The following is a 15,239-nucleotide window of genomic DNA, read 5'->3' as shown; positions in this document are numbered from 1 at the left end:
CGCACATGCACTTCCATATGTGTGCCTGTGTAGGGGTTGGAGGCTGTAAAGAAGATTTACTAGCAGAAATCTCAGCCTTGCTCATGACATATGTACAACTTTCTATGCACTGTGGGTCAAACATTTACCAGAATGCCTTTTGCTTCTGGTAAAATCAACCACAGGAAGGGCAAGGAAGGATGTAGTGGTGGCAAAAATGCAGAACCCACCATCGCCCCGAAGAGCACAACGACAAAAACTGAAAGTCTGAGCTCCCCAAAATAAACTGTCTGTGTTTGAGGGCTGGAACAGCAAAAAGAGGAACTCTTGGTCTTGATTCTGCTGTTGCAGAGGGACCAAAAATTTGTAACTAGAGCAAGTGGTCACAAGGAAGCATCAGGAAAGTGACTGAAGAGCCACACTGGTTGTAGAAAAAAAGATAAGTCCAATGAACTGTGAGAGCAAAGAAATAGTATGTAAATCAGGTCAGCTAAGCACCCAGGCACCAAAAAGCCACTGACACAGCAAAGCAGAGGGTGTTTGGAGAGAGAAGCAGCAAAGGAACCCAGCAACAATGGCCTTACTGAGGAGGGACCATGCTCGTATCCTGCCCATCCCAGGGCAAGTGAAAGGGCACACATGGAAAGAGTTTGGGGTCAAAGATCAGCAGGCCTGTGCCAAGAATTCTAACTTTTCATTAGCAGAGGACACAGAAAGGCCCCAAATTGCCTGCCCTTCCGTTGCTTTGTTTTGATATGGGGCTTGACAAGGGTGCAAAGCTATTGTAAACACACGTACTGAGTTACAGAAATGCAAGAAAAAGAAAACAGTCTTTTTTTCTTCTTTTTTTTTTTTTTTTTGGTAAAAAGATGAATATTTTTACAGCATACAGAGCCAGTCATGACATTTAATTTTACAGAACAGGAAGGAGCTCAGCAAAGTGCTGTAAAAATATCCACTCTTATGCAACCAAAGTGCCGACTATGGATCAGGAATAGCTGGGGAGTGGCATCATGGACCCCCCCAGCTCCTTGAACACAGATCTAGGGACAGAGAATAATCTACAACTCACCTTGGTAGTGACCTCTTTCATAAAATGACCCCAGCAGTAATTTCAGATATAGTTTTAGGCCTATATTCTACTCCCCCAAACCATATTTTCCATGTCACAGACCCTGTTAAGTCATTTAACACAAACTGTAGGTAGAAAATACCAACATTTCTACTTGGCAGGCTTTTAGATTTTCATTATAAGCATTCAGACAAGCAGTAAATAGCCATGCAAGGTAAGGAGCTACAGATGCTTTCTTAAAATACTGTCATCTTCCATGGGTATCTCATGTACACAGCACAAGAGTAAAACGTGGTCAACCATAAAGACATCAACATAGTAACAATACTTACTTATTCAAATGTGCTACAAGCACATCAGCATAACTCAGTGACTGTTTTTGCATTCCCTGCTTGAAAGAATCATTGCATAATAGTACTGTAGCTATAGATTGCTTTCATTTCTTTTTTTTTCCCATTGAGTATTCAATTCTTAACGACACGTAATAAACACAATGAATATAGAACATTCCCTATATCCCCATCTGTTGATTTCTTCGTACTTAGTAAAAGCACTTCTTAAAAATTTGGCCCTTACATGAAATACCAAATGCTGTCATTTACGATATAATCAAGAAATATGTGGTTTTTAGTTTTTTAATTAAAAAAAATCTTTTCAATACTCTTAACATAATTGAAAGGTAAACTATTTTTGACACCAACTGCTCTGAAGAATAAATAGCCCATTAAATAAGAACCCTCAGTGTACATTCTACCTTTACCAGCAGAGAAGCAAAAGTGATCAGAAGAAGCTTGAGGGCACTACAGCATAATTCTGTAGTGGAAGGAAGGGAATTCTAAAGGAGGAAGCAGTGAAAAGACCCAATTATTCTTATTGCCAAACTAAATCTAAAATAATAGGGATCTTCTTAATTCAAGTTCACTTGGTATCAAAACTGAAGCTACTGTTTAAAATACACCAGTAATGATAACATGATTTATGATCTGATTAATATAAATGAGCTGTTAATGTTAAAAGAAGACAAAGCTAAATGGACAGTAACTGCTTTTCTCTACACTGTTATTTCAAACAAATAGAGCCTACCAAGTCCCACAGAGTACCAAGACACACAGGATGTTCCCTTGAGCAGGGACACCTCTCCAGGTTACTCCTGGAGGTTTAACTTTGTTAAATTGCTGGTTTATGTCAACAAGCCCATTGTTACTTCTTTCTTACAAGTGAAATGCATCACTCCACCCATGACAAGATGGAGTTTAACCACGTAGCACTTTTCTAGAACCAGTCACACAACCAATAAAACATACCTGATGGGCCAAAATATAGATATTATGGCCAACATCTTTTGGGGAGATGCCATCATCTCCGTTCTCCTCCTCGTGGTCACAGTCGAGGCCTTGGTTATAGGCATTCTTCATCACATCCACCTGAAACACAAACCCAAGCAGGGGGAGATGAAATCAATGAAGAAAGGAAAAAAGAACTCTGTGTTTAAACACAGATCTCTCAGTTGCTGATGTTACAGAGCCAGTTGGATTGGGAACAATTTCTCCAGATTTCCAACCCATTTAAAGTTCCTGGAGACCTGCACAAACATCAGGGTTGTTCCAAAATACAGCCACAAGTGTATTTGTACATTTGTATATATTTGTATATTTGTCCAAATGTTTGTAACTCTCTCTGTCCATGAGACGTATTTAACATAAATATATTATATATATTCTACGTCTACACACACTGTTTCACAAACTGTACAAGCCAGTCCCTGCCTGACAAACTGTACTTGGAGGCACTCTACCAGAGTATGATAACTTAGTTAGGAAACAATTATAGAAAAAGTGCTTGGAACGGATAAAAAAATGAAGTCGTAAAGACTGAAATCATGCATGCTTGATCCTTTTAAAGTACTTGTTGTGAATTAGTACCATCCTGATACACTGTGCCACCATACCCTGCCAACACTTTTCAGCTTAGATGCAGATCATTTAAAAAATGTTCTAATGACAGATTTTTTTTTCAGCCAAAAGATTTATGAATATTCAGAATATTCATTTTCTCACCAGTTCTCTTGGTCTCATGTTGAAAAGGATTCTTTCCGCATTCTCACTGTCTTGCCTGCTTTCCATAATAGCCAGCAAAAGCTTGGAGGCATTGTTCTGGAGATACAAAACCAAGTTAATGCAAATTTTAAATCTCTTTCATGGATTAATGACCCTCGCATTTGTTTTATTTGAGATTACAAGAACCACTTTTTTTAGTGGATAAGATTTTCAACCACTCGCATCTTTTATTTTACTGACATATTTAATAGCATTTTTTTTCCCATTTTAATATCAGTAAGACTGATATTTAGTAAGACTAACTAACCCTGCACTCTATATTGGAAGAAGCATTTTAAACACCAAAAAATATTTGACTTAAATATAGAGCCTTGCTGTAGACTGTGCACAAGAAATGAAATTCCATTTCCTCCCCTTACTCCCCACCTAGCAATTTTTGCCCTGGCTTTCTATTAAAACAAGAATCAACAGAGGTAATTACAAAATGTATCACACAAAAGGTTTCATCAATCAGGCAGGTTTCCTTCCCCTTTGGTTTTTTAAGAAGTCCAACTGGTTATTATTTGAAGGGCTGTAAAATAAACTGTCTTCATACATTCCTGGAATTTTGTTTCACTACCAAATATTCCCGGGGGAGCATAAAAAGACAACCTTCTCTTTGTCAACTGGTTGCTTTTCACCGAGACCTCTCCTAAGGATTGAACAGCAGGGGCTTTAGCAGCAGTAGTCTGGTGGTACCTCAGACTTCAGAGACCTGTCTGTCTTCCAGTTAAATCAGTTTTGAAGAGGAGAGGAAGAGTGGTTTTGGAGGTTTGACTGCTTTCTGGCAGAGCAGGATTACCTTGGTTGACCTGCCACAGCATCCCATCGTCATCCCCCATTAGAGACTGAGCTGTTGGAACACTTGGAAGCAGGCAGCAATCCCAAGGTAACAGGTAGGGGCCAGGAAAACTCCCAACCCACCACAGAACCTCATTCTCAGCTGTTTATTGCCATAAATCAGCAATTAAAACCGAAATTTCTCTCAGCAAGGGACAATTAGCACAGGCAGTTTCAGAGGGAAAGGGTTCAGCTGCTTTTGGGACTGAGGCAAGAAGGAAGATGTTGTTCTCCACATGTTCAAGCAATTGTGTTTTAAGCAGCCTTTGTATGTCCAAATTTTGACAGCAGAGATGAAAACATGGAGCACTAACATACCAATCACACAGGTTGTAATCCCCAGGGAAACCCAGCCAAATTTGTCCAACTCATAAGCACTTTGTAAATTACAATTTGAGTACTGTACTGCAGAAACACACTGGTTTCATACATAAAAGCCCACAGAGTTTCTTCTTAGCGGGCACAGAATCACAAAGCCCATGTGGAGGGAAACGACAGAATTTTGATTAAGACTCCTAACAGGAAGCTGCTCTGAAGAGCAGGATGGTTTCTTTTCTGCTGCAGTCTTGGTGACCAAGTCACTTGTGGTAGCACTGGTGGGATCTCAAACTGAGGAGGAGGGAAGGGAACATGACAGGTACCAGACAGCTCGAGAAGGAAGGGAAGGAAACAGTCTGCTCCCTTATGGGTGAGGAGGACTTGGAAGCTATTTCCCAGTGCAGACAACGCTGGGGGCAAAGAGAAGCCTTCTGCAGCTTCCACGAAATGAAGAAAGGCAGAGGATGGGTAAGGCTTTCTGTTAACATCCAGCTTCTTGCTACTGACTCAGCAAAAGTGACAATGCCATGGCCTAGAATTACAGCAGGCAGGCACATCCTGCAGGATTTTTCTCTCAAATCACTTGACACTGAGATGGTCATTTGACTACTTATTCCTCCTTTTCTGCACGCTTTGAGACCCCAGGATCTGATTTCCAATCCCAGATATCAATGAGGAAAAGAGGTCCATTGCTTGGAAAGTACAGTACAACGTTCTTCATAACACACTGGTACTGTGAAAAATCTGTTTTTATATGCTATAAACAGTGCAGCCCAAAGCACTTCTGGCCTTCATTTCACCTGGGTTGCCATCTCATCTCCTCATAAAAATGTTGGAAAAAATAAATTAATGAGTGAAGCAACTAGATACCCCAGAATAAGTTGCTATGAGAAAAAACAAGAAGACACTTGTATTAGACTCTGTTTACCCTTAGACTGACAATGTCTCTTCATCTTGTCACTATACAGAGTGGCAGATATTGAGGTCATACTGAAATAAGGAAGGCCAGGGTGTCATACTCAAAATAAAAAGAGGCAGAATGGAACACTGGCCATCTGTGCATCAGTGAATACTGTCTACCCTGCTCACTCAATGTGTCCACTGGAAAATATAATCCCATGAAGATGCAATTAAATACCACATCAAAAACTATGTGCAAAACAGGCTAAACTAAGATGGGATGGGAAAATTTAATTCTGCATTGCCTTTGCTCTGGTTGGGGGTGTATAAGTTCAACATACAACGTTCCCTGGAAACAGTGTCTGAGCTTGTTTGTATGTGTAAATATATGGGCCTATGTACTTCAAATTCTGTATTTTCACTGCAAAATTTATGCATTTGCAACTTCAATGTTGCCTATGAACGCTGACAGAGAGTCAGCGTTAAACATTACTTGGTAAATTCAGTGCTTTATTATTTCAGTGTGTTGCCACTCAAAATCAAAACCAGCAACTTCTTGATTTGGATCTAATTTCTTGAGAAAATCACATCTGGCCAACAATGTGTCCAGTTCTGAACTCCACAGGATAAGGATGATATGGATTTAATGGAACAAGTCCAGCAAAAAGCCTTAAAGATGATTAAGGGAATGGAGCATTTTTTCACATAAGGAGTTAGTGAGAGTGTAGCTGTTCAGCCTCGAGTAGAAAGGGCTTAGAGGGATCTTATCAATGCATAAATACCTAATGGGAGGGAATGTAGAAGAGGGAACCAGACCCATCTCAGTGGTGCCCAGTGAGAGAGCAAGAGATAAAATAAAACCCCCATGAAATTCTGTCTAAACACAAGAAAATACAGTGAGAGTGATCACACACTGGAATAGGCTGCCCACATGGGTTGTGGAGTCTCCAGCTGGAGAGATATTCAACTGGACACAGGCCTGGAAAACCTGCTCTAAACTGACCCTGCTTGAGCAGGGAGGTTGGACAAGATGACCTCAAGATGTCCCTTCTAAGCCAAATGACTCTGTGATTCTGTAAAATCAGAATCATTTTCACAGTTTGAACCTCTGGTGTCATTCAGCACAATTTTTGCTATTTAAGTAACTGGAGTAAGGCACAGACAAGTCTCCTATGAAAGAGCCATCCTTGCAGTGATGTCCCTGAACTCCATTTTTGGTTACTACACAGAAAAGATGTTCTACAAGCACTTGGTAGCTTCATGATGATGGCAAATCAAAATGGCACTGGAGTGAATGCAGCTAGATCTTTACAGAGCCTGAAATTTGGACTTCAAAAGAACTGTCTGCATGTTCAAAGTTAAATGTCTGCTTAAATGTTTTGCTTGAGGGGGGCCTGAATTACATTGTCATTCAGAAATGTAATTACAGTTATTAAAATCATATGTAAAGCACTGTTGATTCAGTGTTTTATTGTACAGGATATATAGCTATATTGATTATTTTATTAGACATCCATAATGTTGCCAATATGATGCAATGCAGCTACCACAAAGTATTTGCTAGTTTGGGGAGGAAACAGACCATCTGCAATGGAAAGACTTAATTTGGAAGGCAAGAAAAGGCAAAACCCAGGGCTCCTCCTGGGCAAATTCTCCCCTACTTGGCAGACAGTACAGCTGCAGGGCTCCCCTCTGCACGGCAGGAGAAACTTATCTAAGAGCCTATCCAACTCTCCACAGAATACAGAACAAAATCACATTACAAGCCCTCCTGCTCTAGTCTTTTCCCTCACACTCTACACTTTGTGTCTCCCCTCAGAGGACACTGAGAAGGGAAATAAAATACAGTTTACTTGAACCTTGTATTTGACACTAAAGGTCATCTGAAGTATTATTCTTTTTTCACAACGTCTCCTTCTCAAGTAATTTTAAGAGTTCAGTATACAGAGAGAATGCCAAAATTGTTACATGCCTCTTCAGTGCTGCGTATACCAATCCAGCAAGATTTTACTTCCACAGTACAGAATTTTCATGTCGTGCCTGTTTGATAGGATTTTTTTTTTTTAAAAGAGCTCAGGGCATACTCCCAAACACAGCAGTGGGTCAAAAGGCCTGTGGTAGAGGGTCTGATAAGGACTCAGAAGCTGAGCTGAATTAATTTGCAATGTATTTTTTTTTCCAAAGGCTGCTGAGTATACTATGCTACGGTAAGATTAAGTAAATGTCAGGTTGCCTACAGCTCTCACATAGGTATATCTTCTATTCTCAAATTCAAATAAACAAATTTACATATACTGTACCTTCAGCTGAAGCACCAAGTCCATGCAGTATTTGCCAAGAGGGTTTATGTCATTCAAGATGAGTGCAATTATAATATCAATCCCATTAGACTCATGGGTGGCTATGCATGTCTGCAAAAAAAAAGAAGGGAATGGGGCAGGGGCAGGAGAGAGGGAGGGAAGGAGGGGTACAAAGAGGGAGACAGGATAACAGGAGGGAGGAAATATGTACATCAACAAATTTTTAAAAGAAGGATGCAGAACTTGAAAGACCTTGCAACAACAGTGAACCTTTCAGCCAAAGCAGAGCATCCTAATAACATGCCACAAGAGCTGCTGGGGGAGGCTTGTGTAGTACAGAACTGACCCCAACACTGCCAGCAGTGGAACACACAACTGGAATAGTGGTGGTGCAGGTTAAAATATGCACCCAGTAAATCATGCAGGGCTTGGCACCAAGTGGTACAAGTTACAGAGAGCAGGAGCACTGCCAGATGCAGCTGAACACATGTGCCAGACTCGGACATAAAAGACATGCTCAGCTGTACACACAACCAAATCTGCACATCCAAATGCTTGATTTGCAGTCAGCAACCAGTTCTAATACCACTCTTACAGCATGAATTGTTTGCAGAGACTAAGGTTCTCTCCATATACCTGGATATGTTCTGCATAGAAGGGCATTTCACAAAATCATAGAATGGTTTGGGTTGGAAGGGACCTTAAAGATAATCCAGTTCCAACCCCCTGCTGTGGGCAGGGACACCTTCCACTAGCCCAGGTTGCTCAGAGCCCCATCCAGCCTGGCCTTGGACACTTCCAGGGATGGGGCAGCCACAGCTTCTCTGGGAAACCTCTGCCAGGGCCTCATCACCCTCACAGAAAGGATTTTTTTCCAAATGTCTAACCTAAAACTACTCCCTGTCAGTTTGAATCCATTCCTCCTTGTCCTGTCACTACATGCTCTTGTAAAAAGTCCCTCTCCATCTTTCTTGATAGAAATGGAATTCTGGATGTGGAATTCAAAACTGTACTTCACAGATGCCTTTACAGCTGGAGTCCTGGACCTTCTAGGTGTTGGGTCAGTTATACAAAAGCCTGTGGTGCTTTTTCCTTCTAGCAGGTTTAAGGACAATAGGAAAGAAGAAGGTTTCCAGGAAGACAGAGAGAGGGAAAAAATGAAAATGAGAGTGTTGAGCATTCGCCTCTGAAATACACTGAATTAGACTTGTAGTTGGTGTGAACAAGCATAACTCAAATCCTGAGTGACTTCCAGCAGGTAGGTCTAAGTAATGAAGGGTAACTAATCATTCCCTTCCACTATCAGTGTTCCTCCAGTGCTCCTTAAGTAAATTTGTTGGAGAACATGTTAACTTGTAACAGGTTTTTTTTTCATCTCCAGTCCTGCAGCTATTCTTTTTTTACAGTTGTTTTTCCCTTTCATAAGTGGATCGAATCTGACTGTTCAAAATTCAGTCCACTAAAGGATTTTTGTTTGTTTGCTTTTAAAGTATTAAGTAAAGGCAGTTGATTACCAGCAAAGGCAGTAGCAGCAATTTATATTTCATTTGTGCACATTAATGAAGAAGCATTAATATTGCATGTATTTCTTCAGCTACTCCTACTGTAAAGAAGAGATTGCTTCTGTAATTTGCCCACTGCAATTTTCCAATTGATAATCCATAGTAAAAATTCTGCAATTTCAACCAGTGTTACAACTTTACTGCAGTTCTCTTCAGATCAAATGTGGCAGCATATAACCACATTCTTTACATCTCCATACTTCTTCAGCACAGCACTAAAGAGACCATTACCAAAAGTCACACCTTTATGACTTCAAGCACTGGAGTGAACAAGGCAGAGATGAGCAGAAGCCTGGTCTTTAGTTTCATCCATTTCACTACTGACATCATAATTAAAGATGCTGCTAGATAGTATAGCAGGATGAGAAGCTAAACTTTGTGGCAGATATGTGAAATAAGGAAAGTAAACGTTAGCAACCCATATAAACACCAGTAAGGGCAAAATGTTTGAAAATTAAGAAAACAAGACTGTGTTTGCAATGCACTTCCACAGCTGTGACTCCAAATCCAGTCTCACAAAGTGAGGTTTAAGCCACAGACACAACATTAAGCTCTCTCCAAAAGAACTGGTAATCCTCAATGGAAGCAGATATACCACAGGAAGAGTCTGTTTTGAGTTCTGACTTAAAAGGTTCACTCAGGCCTTATGAAAGCTTGTGTGTTCAGCCCAGTCACAGCAGTTGGAAGTGAATTTATGTTATTAGCAACACTGAAATATTTATGACAAGCACCCAGACACCACACATTCAGGTACACTCTTCTGCATCCAGGAGTTATTTGAGCCCTACCTGGTTTTCATGGCATGGACCTTGGCAATACTCAGTAAGGCTTTCCAGTGTCTGGTTGACAAGAGCCACATTCCTCTCATTGATGTAAAGCCCCAACAAGCCCAGCCCACCTGTTGTGCTTCCACAGATGCAGTCCAGAAACTGAAGGGTCTCACAAACGAGGTTGTAATTTGTTTTATTGTTTTGATGTCTTAAAAAATTCTGGTGGATGGAGAAAATGAATACACACCAAAAAAAAAAAAAAAAAAAAAAAAAAGAGAGAGAGACAAGTCAAACACAGTCTTTTTTCCCAGGAAAAGGTACAATTTATATATACAATTTATACAAATTATAACCACTGTACATCAGGTACTGAAGTACAGTACACTACAGAAAATATATTAGGACCCAGTGCAGCAGGTGAGAAATTAAAAGCTGATTAAAACAGCAGAGCAAAGAGAGCTTACGAAAGTGAGCTTTGCAAACATCTGCACTGGCCTTAAATGTCTTATATATGTCCTGCACACCTGCCCCCACCCATCTATTACACTCCTGCTCTGGGAAGCTCATTCCCACAGCTGAGCAGGTCTCATAGCACATCACAGCCACTCTTGGGCTGTGCCAGCCCAGAACTGCAGCTCAGCTCAAACCACCTCCAAAACTGCTCTAAGGGAGGCTCCTGGACACTGGGAATAATTGTAGAAAATTCATTTTGCAAAAGTTGCTATGGGGACAGTAATTTCTACCAAGAGAACTGATATAGGAGGGACACACATCTCAAAGCCTTCAATCATAACACCTTGGGAACAGAGCAGTTCCCAAACACTGCCCAGAAAGTTCTTGTGGTCTTCAGGTCCGTGGTAAGTGATCCACCATTTGTGCACAGAAACCTGACTAGCAGGGACACTCAGACACTTCTCAGTTCCATGTGGCTACACTGCAGTCCCCAAGCAATTCTGAGGACATAAACATGAGCTCAACTAAGGTGGGTCTTGAAAAGGGTTATTTTAACCTTGGACCAAAAGAAGAACAACATTTTAGACAGCCCTATCCTGTAACAGCAGCCAGGCACAGGGGTGTTTTTTCTTCCCTTTTGAAGCTGCAGTCCCTATAAATACTTCATTTGCAGCTCAGCTCAAAACCACTTTACCTGGAGCTCTCGGTTGTGGTTCTCACACAGCAGCTGAAGAAATCTCAGTATTGGCTGCATGATTGCAATGGCAGGGCTCATGATTGCTTCTTCTGTGGACTTCTCTTCTGCATTTGCAGCATCTGTTCCTGAGCCCATGAGATCTATTTCTGGGTCCATTTCTCTCCTATACACAGAGTAAGCCTTGGATGTTGCAGAAGATGCCTCTGTTAACTGTCCTTTCATACCCTCTTTCAGATGCAGGGTTGAATCCTTAACTGAAAAGAAGATGATTTTCCTTCATTTTTGAAACTCTTTCTCCTCATTTGATTAAACAATAAGAAAACAATAATAATGAATGCAACTTTTTCTTGGTTGGTGCCTAACTTTTCGAAGACCTCTAGGCAACTTACAAAGAATATCAAAGCAACATTCATGCAGGGATAGCATGTTCCAAATAAACCACAAACCAGAGTGAAACAGAACATTAACACAAAAAGCCCTACTATTTCTCTCCCATATACAATAAATGATGAGAACAATGGAAAGACCACAGGGTGGGAAATCAGTTCCTGTGCTTGCTCTTGTGAAATAGCCCCATTAGCAGCAGCCTCTACTTCTGTTTCTCTAAAAATATGGTTCTATATCTTTTATTGATGCAAACTGGCACAGCTTCACTGATTCCATCAAAGCTAATTCCTTGTAGCCAGCCTGGGGTGGACTATAATTCAGAGAAAGCAGACAAAAGATGCAAATTAGCAATGGTTAATATTGAGGCTTATTGATCATCTCAACACAGTGGTGCAGTTCCAATATAAAATGCACTTCTCCCCTCTTTCACAGGAGTGCCTCCTTACCTCTCTTTTTGGGAACAGATATGGTGAGGTCACTGTCATCCTCTTTCTTTTTGCTCCCCAGATCAATAGTGTTCACTGTCACTGTTGATCTGATCTCCTGCTGAGCAGCTTTCATGCGGTCATACAGCACCTTAAAGAATTTCTCTGACTTCTTTTGCTCCTTCAGTTGCTGGTAGGTCGAATACTGAAAAAAAAAAAAAAAAGTTCAGATATCAATCTCCTAAGGAAGAAGAAATACAAAAATACACCATTTTTTGGCAAAACAAATGATGAGTAATTAATTCACTTATACAAAACAAATGTTGGCCACTGTCTGACCAGTTCTTTCACGAAGTGATATGCAAGGTTGGTAACAAAGATTGATGATAATGTTTCAGAATTTGGGTAAAACAGTGAACAGTGCTATTTGCAATCTTTAAAATGTCACAATATTACACTTGAAGTTAAATTATTTTGTGACACTCTGCAGCTCACTAGAGTAATAATATTCCATCTACAAATAACAGTGAAAAGTAACTGTTATTATGCAACAAGAGGAAACATGGAACATCTAAGATGTAATATTATAACTTGGATTATATTAATTTTTTGTGCTACACATAGAGTTTAATACTAAATAGTTAATATTTTAGGTTACAGTCCCTTAGTCAAGCAGTCTGAGTAACATTTGCAGCATTTTACAAACTGTCTCCCAAAGTAAAAGCTTTTTACGGCCCCTAACAATTCATTTTAGAAAGCTGGAAAAAAAAATCTCATTTCTTTATCATTTTCTGGACATTCTATAAGGGTCACAGATCATATTATCTTTTTACAGAATAAAGATACAGAATGGGATTCCTCCCACAGGCAATGATGAGAGATGGAGAAATGCAGGAAATGGTTCATGGCAACTCTCTTCTGATAACTCTACTGGTCATGGTCAAGGATAAATAATCACAGAATCATGGAATGGTTTGGGCTGGAAGGGACCTTAAAGACCATCCAGTTTCAACCCCCTGCCATGGGCAGGGACACCTTCCACTAGTCCAGGTTGCTCAGAGCCCCATCCAACCTGGCCTTGAACACTTCAGGGATGGGGCAGCCACAGCTTCTCTGGGCAACCTGTGCCAGGGCCTCCCCACCCTCACAGGGAAGAATTTCTCCCTAATATCCCATCTAAACCTGCTCTCTGACAGTTTGAAGCCATTGCCCCTTGTTCTGTCACTCCAGGCCCTTGGAAATAGTCTCTCTCCATCTTTCCTGTAGGACTCCCTTCAGGTCCTGGAAGGCCCCAGAGTCACCCACCCCAAGGTCACCCCAAAGCCTTTTCTTTTCCAGGCTGAACAATCCCAATTCTCCCAGCCCTTCATCATCTCAATTCTCTCTCTTTCTTCAATCATCTTATTTGGCGAAAGTTGAGTTGAGGGACTGTAGTGGTTTGGACCTTGTTTTCCCCCAGAGGCTAAGAAAAATGGTAAAACCCCAAGGGGTGGAAACCCCTGGAAGTTTTGAAGTTTTGTCCAATGGGCGCTCCTGCGAAATGTAAACATACCACAAGCAAATGGAAGGGAAGAGTTGTAGTTTGGTAGTAGAAGGAGTGGTGGTCATGTTGTAGAGCCACGAGGAAGGGGCTCGGAGCCCCTTGGAGGGCTCTACCCCCTCCAGCCCCCGGCTGGGGGGACTGCAGGGACCTGGAGCAGCATAAAGCTGAGCTAAGTGTCTGTAGTTATGCTGGGAGATGTTTTTCTCCACCCTGGGCAGCGGCCGGAGTAGCAGCAGCCAGCACTGACCGGAGCGGTGGCAGAGAGCCAGAAAAGATAAGATGCGGCAGAGGCATTACAGCCAAGCCAGAGAGACACAGTGTTGTCCGAAGAAAGAGAGCTAGCAGCAGAGAGACAGAGTTTGGGGTAAGAACTGAACCAGACCCCCCAAACTCCTTTGAGACCCCTCTGAGAAAAAGAGGGAGATGGACTCCTATTTAGGAGAGGCGTTTTAGACATGCAGCACCGGAGAGAGAGGAGCTGAGAAGCTCAAAAGCATCCTGAAGCTGGACCGGGACAGAGAGGAATGCAGGGGGAGTTGACCTTGGCACCCCCACTGCTGCTGACAAGCCTGGCAGCCTGAGACGGAGCACAGGAGCTCTGGTAGAACTCTTGAGGCAAAGGCTTGCAACTGAATGCTGCCCAAGATGTTCTGACTCAGGGGTGAACCCCTGAGGAAGGGACTTTCACGAAGATGCCCCTGCATTTCGTGATATACCTGTGGTGATGCGAGTCTTGTCCCTGCTGGCAGTCCACAGGTGAGACCTTCGCTTGGACCGAAGGAAAGCCGAGGGGCTTGGAGACCCCCTCGTGTGTATTGAAAAGAGATCCAGCTACAACTATCCAGTTGCAACTGCTGCATGGAAGGCAGAAGAGGAGCTGCTGCCCTAAATGTGGAAGGGATCTGTCCTTCTTTCCCTCCTGGACTTTTATTTGGAGGGGAGAGGAGACCTGATCCATTGTAAATACTATATGTCATGGTAGAGATAGTTGTGATCGTGTGTATAATGTGTTATAATATTTATTTGTACAGCCGTTGTAATATATTCCCTTTCCCCCATTTGGAGTCTGGTGTATTTTGTCTGGAAAAACCCATCTCACATTGAGTTGAGATGTGGGAGGGGGCTTAGACTAGGGAATTAGATTTTGGGGCTATCTCAAACCATGACAGGGACACAATTCACAAAAAACAAGAATCCATAGTTGAAAGCAGTTTTTTTCTATGGAATAGGATACCGCTTTTCTCAAATGACCAGTTTTGCTCTCTTTGGAGATTTTGATAAATGTCCCTGAAGGTTTCCAGAAAATATTTTTATTGCCATTACATACTTAAAAGCAGTGTTATTTTTAATTTTACAAAGAGTGATATAAAATAAATTGAGGCAATGCTTACATGGCAAAGACCAGATTAAAAGAAGCACACAGAAAGGGACAGCTGAAAAACATTTTCTTCTGTTGAAGAGTCTACACTATGAGATATTGCATAGCAATAGGGCATATTTACCTTTGTATTACAGTGACAAACTTTTCACAGAACTCACAGCAGAAAGGTTCTTTCTATTTGTCTCCAGGCTACGTGCTTCTGAAAATCAATATGTGAATAAGGATATTAAATAAGTACCTGTGTTTGCGTATTTCCACCTTCAAGCAACGCAATGCCAAGCAAAATGCCTTCTGAGAAAATCCTGTCATTCCTGGTGTTTACTATGACATCTATAACCAGTTCCGAGGCACCTTCTTTATCCAGAAGGCACTGAATATCAAACATGGTCACCCCAGATTTATCCGAGTCTTGTCCCGAAAATCCACCTGCAAATTAGACAAAGACATCCCATTCATGATGGTTTCACACATGGATATGGAAGGGTATCTATTAGTAGTAATAATGCACACAATAGC

General features: G+C 41.4%; 1 protein-coding gene across 3 annotated transcripts in view; it reads right to left on the bottom strand.

Annotated features, from left to right (window-relative positions):
• The window catches only part of ITPR2 (inositol 1,4,5-trisphosphate receptor type 2), a 267,849-nt gene that overhangs the window by 64,463 nt on the left and 188,147 nt on the right, over positions 1-15,239 (bottom strand). For all 3 annotated transcript variants that reach the window (XM_039379969.1, XM_027711719.2, XM_027711720.2), the window contains 7 exons: positions 14,962-15,149; positions 11,821-12,004; positions 10,985-11,241; positions 9,856-10,056; positions 7,506-7,616; positions 3,109-3,204; positions 2,356-2,475 (listed from right to left, as the gene is read on the bottom strand). In XM_039379969.1, the coding sequence (XP_039235903.1) occupies positions 2,356-2,475; positions 3,109-3,204; positions 7,506-7,616; positions 9,856-10,056; positions 10,985-11,241; positions 11,821-12,004; positions 14,962-15,149 (1,157 nt within the window). The remainder of the gene's footprint in view (positions 1-2,355; positions 2,476-3,108; positions 3,205-7,505; positions 7,617-9,855; positions 10,057-10,984; positions 11,242-11,820; positions 12,005-14,961; positions 15,150-15,239) is intronic.

This window comes from Pipra filicauda, unplaced genomic scaffold (genome assembly GCF_003945595.2).
Source record: "Pipra filicauda isolate LSUMZ 115617 unplaced genomic scaffold, ASM394559v2 scaffold181_size1560634_pilon, whole genome shotgun sequence".
Lineage (NCBI taxonomy): Eukaryota > Metazoa > Chordata > Aves > Passeriformes > Pipridae > Pipra > Pipra filicauda.
This window is presented reverse-complemented; position numbering and strand designations above follow the sequence as displayed.